The sequence below is a fragment of the Apteryx rowi genome, unplaced genomic scaffold, assembly GCF_003343035.1.
Source record: "Apteryx rowi isolate R43461 unplaced genomic scaffold, aptRow1 scaffold_220, whole genome shotgun sequence".
In the NCBI taxonomy this organism is placed as follows: Eukaryota; Metazoa; Chordata; class Aves; order Apterygiformes; family Apterygidae; genus Apteryx; species Apteryx rowi.
The window spans coordinates 689,087-703,344 of NW_020448531.1; the positions used below are offsets into that span (position 1 = coordinate 689,087).

Consider the following 14,258-nt stretch of genomic DNA (forward strand, 5'->3'; position numbering starts at 1 on the left):
CGGGGCCGGGGCGGCGCGCGGGGCTGGTCGCAGGCAGGGGCGAGCGCTCGGGAGCCTCGCGCAGGGGCAGCGCGAGCCGGCGATGCGGGGCCTCCCCTGCCCGGGTCTCGAGTGGAGAAGCAGCGCGCGGCTTCCGCAGGAACCGCAGCCGCTCGCGCACCACCCTGCAAACGCGGAATGCCGCCTCGGCGGCTGCCCCGCCGTTCGGACATTTGCCTGGATCACCAGCTATAGCACCATGCACTGGTCTCTAACATAGAGGAAGAATCAGCAATCTGGAGTAGAAAAATAAGGCTGGAACTGTACTAGATTAAGGACAGAGGAAATTCCCTCGTCGCGAAGAGAAAGCCCTGCTGTGGCAAAACCCAGGCGCACCTCAGGACAGCGCTCGCTTCCCGCTGCAGACGCGGCATTTGAGAGCTTCACGTTGTGCTGGATGAAAGGTGTAAGGAAAGGCATTGCCTGCCACTCTCCCGGGGCTGCGAGCYTGCAGGGAGGCCGAGGCAGCCGGCTGCCTTTGGCGGAGGCTCGCCGAGCCGAGCCGAGCTGCGCGGCGACGGCCGACGCTCGACACGGAGCACACGGCGGCCGAGAGCAAGGAAAAGCAGCGCAAGCGCGGGGCCCGGGATAAAAACCAGGAGGTCACCAGCAACCTGGTGCAAAGCTGCAAGCTGAGCCCAGGACAAGAGCCCGCGACACGCGGGGAGGCTGAAAACTCTCTCATTTCAGCAACGACCCCAGGAAAGTGGCTGCAAGACATACGCAGGAGGTGCTGTGGTTTGTATTAGTGTTAAAAATGTGGTTTTTCAACTTTGTTTAAAAAGGCAAGTGATCACACACTTAAAAAAGTGATGGCGAGACACCGAGAACCAAGACGTGTAAATGGAGCATCTCTCCTAACCCGCAGCCCCTCTCGGCGCCGTCCCAGGCGCTGCCCGGCGGGTCGGCCCCGCTGAGCGGAGCCCGGCAGAGCCGTGCCGGCCGCGGAGCCGTCGCCGCAGGGCCCCGCGTGGGTGAAGCCCCTCCTCAGCTGCCCTCACTTCCCAAAGACGTCAACCCACCTGACTGGGGTACCAGCCATGCGACCTGGGGCTCTGCTCCTTTCCCCTGCCTTCGCCTTTCAAACCAGCCTGCATCAACAGCACGAGCCAACCTCCAGTGCAGCCTTGCGCAGCTCCCCRCGCCCTCGAGAGCCAGCGAGACCCCCGCGCTCCCGCGGCAAGCGGCCCGCGAAGCCTCCCAGGCGCACCACCGCCTGCTCAAGCCGAAGCGAGTGCAGTATCCAGCATCGACGTGCAAGTTTTCCTCCCTCCGACTGAACCACAGCAGCAAGAGCGAGAACATTTAGGCGGCTTCAGCGAAAGCCAAAGCCTCCTCTCGCTTCTCTCTTCCGCGGGCTCTCGCAGACCGGGCGAGGGGAAGCCTTCCCGGGCCTGCTGTCCTGCGAGGGTGTCCGACGCGGGAAGGACAACGTCAGCGGGRGGCTGTGACGTTTCAAACCAAATCCAGAACATGGGGGGAAATGGCTGAGGCAAAACTCCCAGGATCCCACATCAGATAATTTTTTTCCTTCTCCTCCCAAACAGAATTTGAACTAAAACTTGGCATAAGCGTCTACTTAAACAGACRCTCTTTGAGTCGAGTGTCTGCATTCACTTTAACTGGGACCGCGGTATCTGGCAGGGGAACCGAAGCGTTCCTCTCTTCCCACTGCAGGGGAGCGTTTGCCGGCCTCCGTATTGGCCACGGAGCCCTGGGCGCCGCTCTGCAGAGACGGGACGCGACGACCGAGCTAAAGCCGAGGTGCCGCATGCCTCCCCTCCCCGGCAGCCTTCAAAGCCGGTGAGCGAGCCCACCGCCCAGCGACCCGCCGCGCTCCGCAGCACGCGCCCAGCACGCGCGCCGGGGCGAGCGGCGAGGGAGACGCGGTGGGACTTCCCTGAGCTCCGATCTTTCCCCCGAGCACCGGGGAGCCGCGCCGCCGGGGAGGACCTGCGGCGCAGCGCTGCCTCCGCGCCTGCCCGGTGCCGCCCATGGCTCGCGCGCCACGGCACGCGGAGGCCTCGCCGGCTTCTCCCCTCGTCCGCGCGGAGTCACCTCCCGCGCTGCAGAGCAYGCGTCTGCTGCTGGCGGACAGAAAGCTCCCCGGTAAATCGCACCAGCATTTCAAGACTGCCAGGGGATGGGAACTGAGCTTAATATTTTTTCTATGGCCTTTCCCTCATCTCCCCGAATCAACTGGTTTTAATGAAACTATTTCCATCAGCCTCTCTCAGTGAGAAAAGGGGAGATGGGAAGATACTAGTAATTCTGCCAGTTTTAGTGTTTTGGACCGAGAATCTCCAAAAGGCCTATTTAAAAGATTTCTCACTGGATACCGCACTACAGAAGAACCCTTCCCTGCCCCTGGAGCCAAAGAGCATCATCCTCCCCCCGAGCAGTTCTGTTTGGAAAAAAACAGTGGTAACAATACAGAGAACGAAAACCCCAGAAGCGATCAGAGGATCTAAACCCTAATGACATTTCCCATGCCTTGGGCCAAGTACTTCCTAGAGTGAGTCACAGAAATTCTCATGGCTGATGGGTTTTACTCCACAAAGTGTTTCCCCACAGTGCGATTCTTTTGTTACAAATACCATATGGCCAGCTGATGCCGCGGAACCACACGCCACGCTACACGGGGAGGAAGTTTCCCAGTTTCATTGCAATGCAAGTTTTCGCTTTGCCTCCATCCCTCCTCCTCCGATTCTCGATTTAGTCATTTGCAATAGCAATTTTTTAAGTTGTGTTTTGGTTCTTTTTTATTATTTTACTACAAAAGAGCTACCCACCTGGAATCTTCTCCCTTGCTGCCTCTCAAGAGACAGAGCAATCGGACTGAAATTCTGGAAACGATGTGCTAATTGGAATCAGAAGCCAACCGAGTCAGACTCACCTAGAGCTTTGTTCAAAGCTTCTAATGGCAAAGTCCYGTTACTCAGGTCCGGCATCCCATTGGCAAATGCAATAAAAAAAATCCACTTCCTCCACCACCCCGATACCAATTGGCACTGTTAAAAATGCACCCCCCACCCCTCAACCCTGTTTTTTTTTGTTGTTGTTTTTAAATTTTAACCCCTCTCAATATGGAACCTGCTCAGGAGCAGACACCCTTTGCTAAACCACTTGCAATTTTTGAGATTTAAGTTCTATTTGAATCCAACATTTAGTGTTTACCCCTCGGCGCAGTTTTAAGTTTGTAACTTGGTTTCAGTTGATACAGAACGGTGCCCTGCCTGAGAGATCACGCGCGCCGGAGCGAGGAAAGCTATAGGATGATACAAGGCTTTTTGTCCTTAAAAGGATTCTCCGAAGCGGGCACTCCAACCAGCAGCGGGTCGTTCCTGGCATGTTGCTCACAGTAATTCATTAGCTCAGAAGATGCTTTGGAGACCTAAATGTTCCAAGAAAGAACAAGGTTAATGAGAACAGCCAGGTAAACGCGCAGGGCCTGCCCGGAAGCTCAGCCCATGCAGAACACACAACTAACGGACTGCATAAAGATTTCAGAAGAAAGTCTAAAGTGCGTTTTGAGGAGGAAGCAAGAATCCCAGGGCTCAGCGGTGAGGAAAAGACGTAACATTCAACTTTTCGTAACAGAAACTTTGCAGAGACGGTCAGAAATAAAAAGGGGAAGTGAATATGGAAAAAATTTAAGATCTGACATAAAGAAAGTGATGAGTATGGGAAAAACACTCTCAGCAGAGAGCAAGAGGTTTAAAAAAAAAGATATTCCTGTTCTAATTTTTAAGGGCTTTGGGATAAAAAAGAAAGAACAAAAATGCCCGCTTGGAAGCAGCCACCCTCTGATGTTAAAAGTGGATTTTTGAAACCATTAGAAACTATTACTTAAGGCTCTGCTTATTTTAGTTCAAAGATATATTCTGGGAACTCTGATCCCCGAGCAACACAACCGAGTGGAGCATCTAGGTGGTGGGCGAATTAAATGGCTGCATGTTTTGGCAATTAGGAAAGAGGGAGGCAGGGGAAGAGTCAAGGCAGGGAGGTTCCTGTAGCTTTGGAGACTAAAACAAACCCTTTGCTATTAACTTAATAGCTGGTTGAACATAAGGCAAACATAAAACATACATGCAACCACCCAGCGGGAAGGCCCCAAGAGGAACGATTCGCAGCTGCAGAGGTCACGCCGCTTTGGCTCTGCCGCTCTCACGGGACGCTTGCGCCTTCCCGGTGCTCTGCCCCGCACTAACTGGGAATCGCTTTCCCGTGCCGCTTTGCACAGGGTGGCGCAGCACGTAAGCCACACGCGTCCCCTGCTGCTGCCTGCAAAGCGATGCGACCTGCACAAAAAGCTTTTGCRCTTTCGTGCAAAATTATTAAACCTTTCGGCAGCAACTGAGAGTGCAAAGCGATGGGGAGAGACAGCACTGGCGACCAAACCACAGTTCTCTGCAGGTTTGGGCAAACCACTTAATCGGTGCTTTAACAAAACAATATGGGCTTCCTCCACCTTTTTCTTCTCTACTGGAAATGCAGGTCCACACCCTGTATCGGTCAACATAACTTTTCCTGGAGTCTCTAGATACTACTGTAATACGAAGTACTGAAGGCCTCACCAGTGGTGCAGGCTCCTAACACCACTGTTGTTGGCCAGTACTTAAACATCCTGATTAAACTCAGTAGGATCCAAGAGTGCAGCTGTTCTGCAGAGACAAGGTCAAGCCTCGAGCTTAAACCTATTACTCACATAAGACAGTACTTATTGCTAATCTCARAGCAAAGCAAGGGGAAGGAGCTTAGCTGCCAGGAGCGTGGATGAACCTGTTCTGAGAGCGAGTGTCCTGAAAACCTCCACGCACCTCTTAAAGCTTCAGCTGTGAGCTCAAACGGATGAAGGGCAAGGGGAAACGCAGTCACTGGGGAACGTCTGGCCCGTCTCTAACAGACGTGCGGGCTACTCAGGGCAGGTAAGAGGGAACCGCAGCGCACGGCAGCGTTGCGTTTCGATTGCGGTGTCAAGCCCTAGCTGAAATCATTTGCTCCAGCTTCCCTTCGTTCCCGGGTCTCGGCCACACAGACAGGGAGCTGGCGGGGAGCGGGGTGGAGGAATAACCATGTCCCGCGAGACCGTGCCAGGAAGGAATCGGAGGGCATTCCTCCTGCCCTGCTGCTACCGCAGCTCCCCGGGCAGCCCGATTCCCCATCCCGGGCGTGCGTTAGCTCATTTATCTGCAGGCAAACATACGGTTCACTTCCTTTAACTGGGAGGTACCGAGGGAAGCCGGAGGAGTTAGCACAAAGCACGAGGACTCGTTTGATGCTGCACTCCAGTAGCTCGCAGGCTCGGCACACTGATTCAGAGCTGGGTTTGGGGATTACGATTTTATTGAAGCTCGCTCAGACAGCACGTCTTCTCCACTCATCCTGAACAGCGGCATGTTGCGGTCGCACCACTGTTGTTCTTTCTCAGCAAAGCATTTAAGATAGTCACATCTACAAAGGCGGGTAAGTATACACACACCCTCCTGCCTCCTTGCCACGCACAATTTGGGATCTTGGAGTTGAGACACAGTAATTCTTAAAAGAGTCAGCAGTGTCTGTGCTGGGGGAAGACCTGTAATTTATTTTGTTTTCCCTAAAACAGCCCCTCTGATGGGTGCATCACTGGAGTCTGGAAACTGGCGGCCCTAAAAACAGCTGCAAAACCTCAGGCTGGTTTAAAAAAGAAGATATTCAAAGCAAAAGCAGCTCCTCCTGCACATCAAAACCTGAGATGACGAAGGACTTGTCGCTGCAGAAGTAGCAGGGACTGAGAGTCAAAGAAAATATTCAATTACAAAATATCAGGGGGATTTAATACCTATTTATTTAACCAGTATTTCAGTTTTACTGGGCCTTTCATCGCCATTCACAGGGGTTTCCTCTGCGTTACTGACAAGGGATTTTTCGGGAACAGATTTCTTCTCTCACCCACCTGCCCTCCTTCCCCGCGCAGGGAGTTTCTCGGGGGGCGACTGACGGCTGAGAAGTCTAATCACCGCCCTCGCGACCCTGCAAACGGGGACAGACAAAGCCACGGGCCGAGCAGAACGGCCGCGCAGCCGGGGGACAAGCGCGGCTCTTCCGCGGCTCGAAAGGCATAAAGGCAACGGGTGCCCTCGGGTGCCCTGCTCCTCGGCCCRGGGGAGCGTCGCGGACGGGGAGGAAGCTGTGGGCAGGGAGCAACAGGGCATCAAGGCCTCGGACTAGCTGCCCACACGCTAATATTTGTCCCCAGCGCAGGCTGCTCTCCAGAACCCACGCGGCCCAGCGAGCCCGGGCACTGCAGCCGCCGAGCAGGTTCCCAGAATAGTGCGTGAGCTCCTAAAGGACCCGGCTCCAACCCTCGGGAGACTGTGGTTGTGGGCACGTTACCTGCTCCAACCCCCCAGTGCTAAAGGAATCTTTATTCCAGGGGATGCTTTGCTGCCCAAGCAGATTGCTGGTGTGCCAATACACAACTGAGAATAGATTCCAGCTTACTATCCTAGACAGCAGCAGCACAAAATTAACTTTCCATATTTCTACCATAAATATGCCTCAAACCAGAAATGAAGGCGTGCCACTATCATTTTTTCATTTTGAGGAAATGGGAATAGCAACAGCTAAGAAATTACTATCCAGGCAGAGACTCTGAGAGAAACTGCAAATAAACAGTGGAGATGCACTGTGAACAAATCAGGAAACGAAACTGCTGCGCACATGAGCACCCCTAACGGAGCTTTAGCTTTGCTGGGTCTGGCCCCAGTGGCTTGGGTGCCCTCATAGGTTGCACGTGCCCAGCTGAGATCCTGGAAGTTACTCAGATGACCAGTCTGCCCTCAGATCGTGCAGTCACCTGCGACACTCGCACGTTCCAGGAGAAGCTACCCAGGCAGCCATCCTGCCTCCTGCATGCAACAGGCGCCCCGGGGAAGCTGTCTGCGCCAGGAAGTGCTGCAACATCTGAGCCAGAGACGTCACAGCAGCGTGCACACGCAGGGAAGGCTCAAAGCACTTGCAGAGCTCTTCCCCCTCTGCCCCTGCCCACCAGAGAAGTGTTGGGCATCCGTCTGCTCCCAATTCCCAGGCTCACCTTGATCCTCTCAATGCCAGCTTCGATGCGGAGCTGCTCCACCAGCTTGCGGGCCTGTGCTATGTTGTTAGTTGTTGACATTGTCTGCCATCGGTTCTAGGCCCCAGCACTTGAGAATACTGCAAAACAAGGGGGGGGGGGGAGAGAGAGGTTGGCATCACACACAAAACCACCGCGCTGCTATGCATCCGCTTAAAAAGCTGGCAAGCGACCCAGCCGGCAAGATTCCTGCTGTGTGCACCGGGCCCTGCAGACAGTCATGTGCAAAGGGCTTCCACGAGCTCTAAAATGATGACACCAACGTAACGTTTCCTGATTCTGCTTCAAGTTCTCCTTTCCTTTAACTAGTGCTCTTGTGCCATTTCAAGCTCTTTCTGATTAAAAAAAAAAAAAGGCGAACAAAAAGACCAACTTGCTGACTAGAGTGGAAAACAAAACGCTGTCTGCAGAAAGCTCTGTTGGATGCCTTCAGCAGATTGGAAAGCGAGCAGAAGTTTTCCAGCTTGTATAATCTGACATGCAACATTCGCAACGAGCTAGTTAGAGAGGAGGTGGACCAGGACATTGCTCAGCGACGGCTTCTGCACAGCTCCTGCCCGTTCACCCTCACTATTCATCTGCTCCTTTCACTGCTCTCTCACTCTGCACGCAGTCCTGCCCTGAGACGCTTGCAATCTGTGTCAAGAAGTTCCTCTGCACAAGGCTCAGAACAGTAATCAGGGACTTTCAATACTGTGCAAACTTAGATCTACGCCATTTATTCATATCCATACTGGGTGTCCCTCAAAAGAGTAGAATAAGAAAGGAAGAGCGACAGACAGTCCTAATAAGCTGGGTGGCAGGTGGAAAGTCAAGGATCAGGCAAGGAACAGCGGGTTTCTCAGGTGGCCAAAGCACTGAATGGAAGCTGGGGAAGGAGCACAGAATCGAGGTCAATTAGCTGAGCGGATATGAAAGCGTGAGACACATCGATAGCATGTGTCGCAAATGAAGTTTTTCATAAAAATCCTGCAAAATAAGGGCCCAGCTGAACATGAAAACGAGAAGAGCGCAATGCTCTCCTGCTGGAACGATGCCCGTGGAGACGAGTTGTTCGACGTGCGGCTGCGTGACCCAGCACCGAGCAGGGCTGAGCGCTTTCTGCAGCGCGACCCCTTCACGCGCTCCGCAAGCGCCTCGGCTGCACCCTGGCGACACCGAGGGTCTTGCACGGAGGGGGAAGGACGCTCCTCCTGCAAAAGGTCAAGCGCTCCAGCGACGCCGTTACACCCCGGCAAACAGCCAGCATTGCCGCCACAGTCCAGCTGCGCACGGCAGGCACCAGATTCCCTTCCTCCATGCTCAGCGATGCCGCAATCTTGGAGCATTAAGGTCCCTGCGCCCCTACGGCCACCGCACTGCAGTCGGCTGCGCCGGCAGGAACAAGCCCAGGCAATCAGACGACTTTCCTAGAAATGTAAAAGCAGCAGCTGACACGGAGGAAACTTGTCTACACGACCAAAATAATCCGTCGCTGAGCAATGTGTCACTCACGCCGGCGCGGCGCTACGGGGCCGTGACGTGCGGCAAGCGGGCGGGCTAGCGATACCCTCAGACCRCTGCTCTACGATTGCCTCCACGCGGCTGCTGCGGAGGCGGCACGCGAAGTCCCTTATTTGCGCTGCCTGACGGTGACTCAACCCGCGACCAGAAAATAATTGCGGGGAGCAGGGGAGAGCGAGAGGACCGAAGCCGGTGCTGCCTCCTCCCCTGCAACCGTCCCGACGGACGAACCGGTAGCYGAGGCTGGGCAGAGCGGGAAGAGGGAGGCCCGGCACCGGCGCGGACATGAGCATCCTCCCCAGCCCAGCTGCCTCCCGCAGCCCCTCCGTGCCGGCTGGAATCGGAGCCTGCCGCAGCCTTCGTCCCAGGACAGGCGGCTTYGAAGCAGACGCTGAACTGCTGCATCTGTCGGGGAGGAGGGGGGGAAGCGCCCGTCCCATCCAAAAAACTAGCAGACCTCAAGCTGTCTAGCCTATGTTTAGACGTGAAAAGAGTTTACTGCAGACCACAACGGCGCTCTCTGGGATTATTTTGCTTGGCAGCGGCACGCGGTGCGCGCTGAACTCTGCGATCCGCGAAGCGCCTTCAGCGTCAGTTGCAACGCTGAGCACCGAGGGACAAAACAAACGGTGCTTTAGCCAACATTACCAACTCTGCTATTAGATGGTTCCCTAAATTAGCAGGGGTTATTTGGAAGTCTCCACCTCTCAAATCCTGGAATAAGTTAGTCAGGGAAACATAGGAAGCCACTCTGTTGAAATAAAGCACCGCACTGTGGAAACCCTGAGGAGGAAGCAGGCTGGCCTCGCGGGGAACATCCCTCTTCCACGCTCCAATTTCCTAAGCCGCGGTGCTGCAAGGGAAGAAGCCAAGGCAGGGCTGTCTCGAGCGAGTAACGCCGGGGACGCACCTGAACTCGGACTCTGGCTCTGCAGGATGGGGCGCTGCGGTTCCGAGCAAAGGCAGCAGGACGCTAGCAGGGGCTCGGCCGGCGCGCCGTGCCGCGCGGACGGCACCGAGACCTGCCACTGCCTCGGGCGACGTGCTGCACGCGGCTCGGCTCGGCTCGGCCTCGCGCTCCGAGAAGAGCGCAGCGTACGCCCCAGTTTGAACTCTTTTCCGTGGAAAAGCAGCGCCTCCAGGCTGGAGGAAGCCAGCTCGCTCCTCGGGCGCAGAGCACAGCATGAAGCACCGCACCCGCCCCCGAATCCGTTCGGATTTCGGCACAGCGGCGGCTCCAGCAGCTCGCCTTCGGCTCCGAGCGCCAGGGCCGTGACTCCCTTGCAGGGCCTGAGTAAGACCTGGGCGGCAGCTGCAGCAGCGCTGCTGCCAACGTTTGTGTCACGAACCCCTGGAAAAAGCAGGAAAGCTTTGCCCCGGACGCAGCTGGTTTACAAGCAGCCAGTTCTGGCCATCTTTCGATCACTCGCATTCCTAAGACGCTCCCGCCGGCTCACGGGACGCGCTCCGAGGACAGCGGCTGTCTCGAAGCACTGCAAAGCAGCGCAGAGCACCAGAGCTCCGTCCCAAAGCCAAGGTCTTTTGAAATCCCTGCCACGACCTCGAAAGACCTTATTACTGCCAACACTTAACTGCTCTTTGATAAAATAATTTTTCACCTGGATAAGGAGTTAGTAGGCAGCTGGAGGAAAAGAAACACAAGCAATCAGATATAATTTATGTTTGCGACAGCACGAGATCACCTGCTTGTACTTTTACAGCTTCCTGTTTATGGAACAAGGCTGATGAATCAGTCAAAGGCAAGTTACTTAAGGGAACCTCTGGTTACGCCGTAGCGCTGCACGCCTGGGAGAAGCACAAGCTGCCGTGCAGCAGCCGCAGCAGCAGCCGCAGCTGGCTGAGGAAAGGACGTGTTTTCCTAAGTATGTCGTGGAGCAAATCCTGCTGCTCGGGCTCCTCCTGCAGGAGCCGGGCACAGAGCTCTTTGCAGAACGGGGCTGCCGAGCCAAGCAGCTCCCGGCCCCTCATGGCAACAGCGCAGTATTTTAAAACTCCAAGTTTCACCAGCCAAGTCCTCGTGCTGGTCGAGGGGACTTTTGCTGGAGACCAGGCTGAGCGCACAAGCCTTGGCCGGGGGAGCCGCCGCGGCCGTGTGCCCCGTGCTGCGACGCTCGCGCGTGCGGGGCTCTCGCCCGGCTCCAGACGCTCGCGAGCGGCCGCGGTCCAGGCTCGCCAGGCAAGTCAGGGGCGGCCGCCGGCTCGGGTCAGGCCAGGCGCGAGGTGGGTCCCGGCGGCGCCACGCGCCCCCCGTGCACCCCTCGGCGCGTTTCCACGGAGCAAGCTGCGGCGCTTCGGGGTTTTGCCGGCTGGAATGCGGCAGGTACCGGCTGCGATGGCAGGTCGCGTTCCAGGACTGCCTTGCCTGGCGAGAATTTAAAAAAGCCTTCGGTTACCTTGGTGAATAATTAACTAAGCGCGTCATTAGCAGCTGGAAACCATCAGTACAAAAGATGCAGTGGGTTGCTGCATGGCACACGAAGGGCGTCCTCAGGACTTTTTAAAAGCCAAAACAAACTTCAAAGATGTCATTCACCAGACTTCTACAGATGTGTAAATAACTCGTGAGGCAAAGCTATTTGAAAAAAAGCCATACAGAAGCACGCCGGAGCAAATTATTTGTGATGCAAATCAGGATGACTTGCAGGAGGCATCTGAGTCTTCCCCTTTCCCAACTGCATGTTTTAGAAAATCTGCACTTGGAAAAGGACAGGAGGTGACAACTGCAGCTGGGCCTGGGGAGAAAGCACAAGACAGTCAGGACACCCAGGTCCCATGTCCATCCTCCCGCCTCCACTTTGTCATCTGACCTCGGATAAGCAACGTGCGCACCCAGCCCTCCTTCCRCTTAGATGGGATATAACACTTCAGTGTTTCGCCACGACCGGCCTCCTCCCTCCACCCCCGGAGAGGGGCTGGCATCGGGCTGGGGCAGACTTTTCCTTTCCGAGTATCTGCTATGACTCTGCCGAACAAGAACAATATTCTGCTTTTGCTGAGTCACATCAACAGAAATAACCGAGGTGGAAATAAATCTTCCCTCGTCCCTCCTCTGCCGGCACACCTCTGCCCTCCCGGCCAAGCCGTGCCTGGTCTCCCCGCAGCAGCATTCCAGGGAAGGGCAGCGCTTCCCAGAGAACAGCCCCAGTGTCAGAACCGCTCCTCTTRTATTAGCGCGGCCGTAACTCAGCACGCGTTTTTCAGGCCGTCGCGTAAGCGATGCCGGCAGGGCCGAAGCCATGGCGCAGTCCYGCAGCTCGCCGCGCTGCCGTCCCTGCTCCGCCAGCAGCAACGCGAGCCGGCAGGAGACTGCGGGTTGCGCTCACCAGACAACCGCAGATCCCAGATTGCGGAGATATCAGTAGGACTCGGACTACATCAAGACGTTCACGACTACATAGCTGCAGGGTGGTGCATGAAAAATAGTTCTGCTACAGTAGGTAAAACATTGCAGAGACAGCTACAGGGAAAGATGGACATTAAGAGAACACAGGAACCCGACAAGGCTGCGTTATCCAGTGTTTCCGGATGTGCCCCAGCACAAGGAGCAGCAGTGAAGGAGCACGAAGGCTTGCAGCACCGAGCAGGGAAGCCGGAGCGCGGAGGAGGGCAGAGCACTGGCAGCGCAGACCCAGGAATGAGGCAAGCGAGTCGACAGCTGTGATTTGCCTGGAGCACAAATGTCTCATGAGCGCTTCTGCCTATTTGAGGAAAAGCACAGGAAGACAGAGTCCAACAGGCAAGAATGAATTCTGGGACTATCAGGATTCACTATTTCAAAGTGATCTGCACGTTATGAACTGAAAGCAGATCAGGATGCATCCTGCATCGATTCAATCTGCAGCTCAAAAAAAAAAAAAAATCACAAGTTTTATCACTAAATAAAAATATTTAAAGGATCACAATAAGTGTTACAAATCACATTTCTCCTGTTCACATTCTCCTTACATGGTCAGAAAAAAGATTTTTTCCGTGCTTACAAAATAAGGYACTTCATGTAATAAGTTACTATTAGTACTCTAATATTTTCACTGAGGCAAGCATTAAAAAGCACATTTAAACTATGCTATTTTGCACTTTCAGTACTTAGCGTCTGTTCTGCACAACTCTGAGGTCAAAACGAGACTGACTTATTACTGTGCAGAGTGAGACCTCCTGTTCTTGCAAAGGTTTTCTTATTCATAAGGTAATTTTTCATGCACCAAGTAGGCTACAAATGTAATGATTTTGGCTGCTTTAGTTAAAAGAAAAAAAAAAAAATCCCAGCTCTTGAGTCAGCGCAGTGTAGCAACAGCGGTGACAGTAAAGCCCTTGGCTCCGGCACGCCGTGACTCAGCACGAGCGCCGCGCCGAGCAGCCGCCTCCCCCGGCCGAGCATCCCCGTCTGCCTCCCAGGAGCACTTTGCCCGCTCAGCCTCCAACCGCGTTTCAAACCCTGCCCAAACGTCCTTCCGAGGCTTGGCTCAGCAGCAGCAGGGGAAAGCTCGGCCCGGCGGCGGGTCACCGCGCGGCGGAGGTTTGCCCGCRAACCCTCGGACCTTGCTCCCTCCCCGCGGGACAGGATCGCTCCCCTCGCACCACCTGCCCTTGGCGCTGTACCGAAATATTGCAACAGAGCCCGAGTCACGAGGATGAAACTGCCACCCTCGGCAGCGTCTCCGCGCGCCGAGAAACCAGGCTTGCCTCAACATGCCTCCGACCTGCACGTTACGAGAGGTGCCTCGCCGTGCCGCAATGCAAAACTCGACACCCCAAACTGTTAATCATTTGCTCTGCACAAAATGCAACGCTCGGAAACAAAGCCCTTTCTCTTTTGTGCAATCAGTGCCACCTGCACGCTCCCACCCACGGTCCCCTCCAGCCTAATGGCAGGAAGTATTACACTAGGAAATAAATATGCACTGATCCCTCTCGTTTCTGAATTCCTCCCATACTTCTCATAGCTGGCGGCAGCCACTCCTAACAGGCTAAATAAACAAGCGAACATCTGAGTAGCTGCTGGAGTTTTGCTTCTTTTGTCTTTTTCCCCCAGATAAAAACAGCTATGAGATTGCCGTTTACGGATGTCACTGTGCTCAAGCTGCCGGATGAAAAGCATCCGAAGAATGTACCTCAGGACGCCCAGCAACTTCGCTGTGCTTTTACATCCCCTATTGCAGCTGGCTGAGGAGTCTCCCAGCCATCCATCCTCCCACCGAGGGGCTGATGCAATGAGCCACCAAGGCATGCTGGAAAGTCCTTGCCGGAGAACGGATCTGCGGATGTTCAGGGACAGGAGAACTCCCTTCTGGATCGCTGCCTTAACAGAACTGCACTTCAGAAAAGGGTCACTGCAGCAAAGCATGTGCACTGGATGCACAAAGCGCGGGCACTGGATGTGCAAAGCGCGGGCACTGGATGTGCAAAGCGCGTGCACTGGATGCACAAAGCGCGGGCACTGGATGCGCAAAGCACGTGCACTGGATGCACAAAGCGCGGGCACTGGATGCACAAAGCRCGKGCACTGGATGCGCAAAGCACGKGCACTGGATGCRCAAAGCGCGGGCACTGGATGCRCAAAGCRCGGGCGCTGGATGCACAAAGC

At 55.1% G+C, this 14,258-nt stretch overlaps 1 protein-coding gene across 4 annotated transcripts in view; it reads right to left on the bottom strand.

The window, feature by feature from the left end:
- Nucleotides 1-2,774: 2,774 nt before the first annotated feature.
- The window catches only part of GNG7 (G protein subunit gamma 7), a 79,388-nt gene continuing 67,904 nt past the window's right edge, over nucleotides 2,775-14,258 (bottom strand). For all 4 annotated transcript variants that reach the window (XM_026064775.1, XM_026064778.1, XM_026064776.1 and 1 more), the window contains 2 exons: nucleotides 7,115-7,233; nucleotides 2,775-3,433 (listed from right to left, as the gene is read on the bottom strand). In XM_026064775.1, coding sequence (XP_025920560.1) covers nucleotides 3,308-3,433; nucleotides 7,115-7,195 — 207 coding nt within the window. In that variant the 5' untranslated portion in view covers nucleotides 7,196-7,233 and the 3' untranslated portion in view covers nucleotides 2,775-3,307. The remainder of the gene's footprint in view (nucleotides 3,434-7,114; nucleotides 7,234-14,258) is intronic.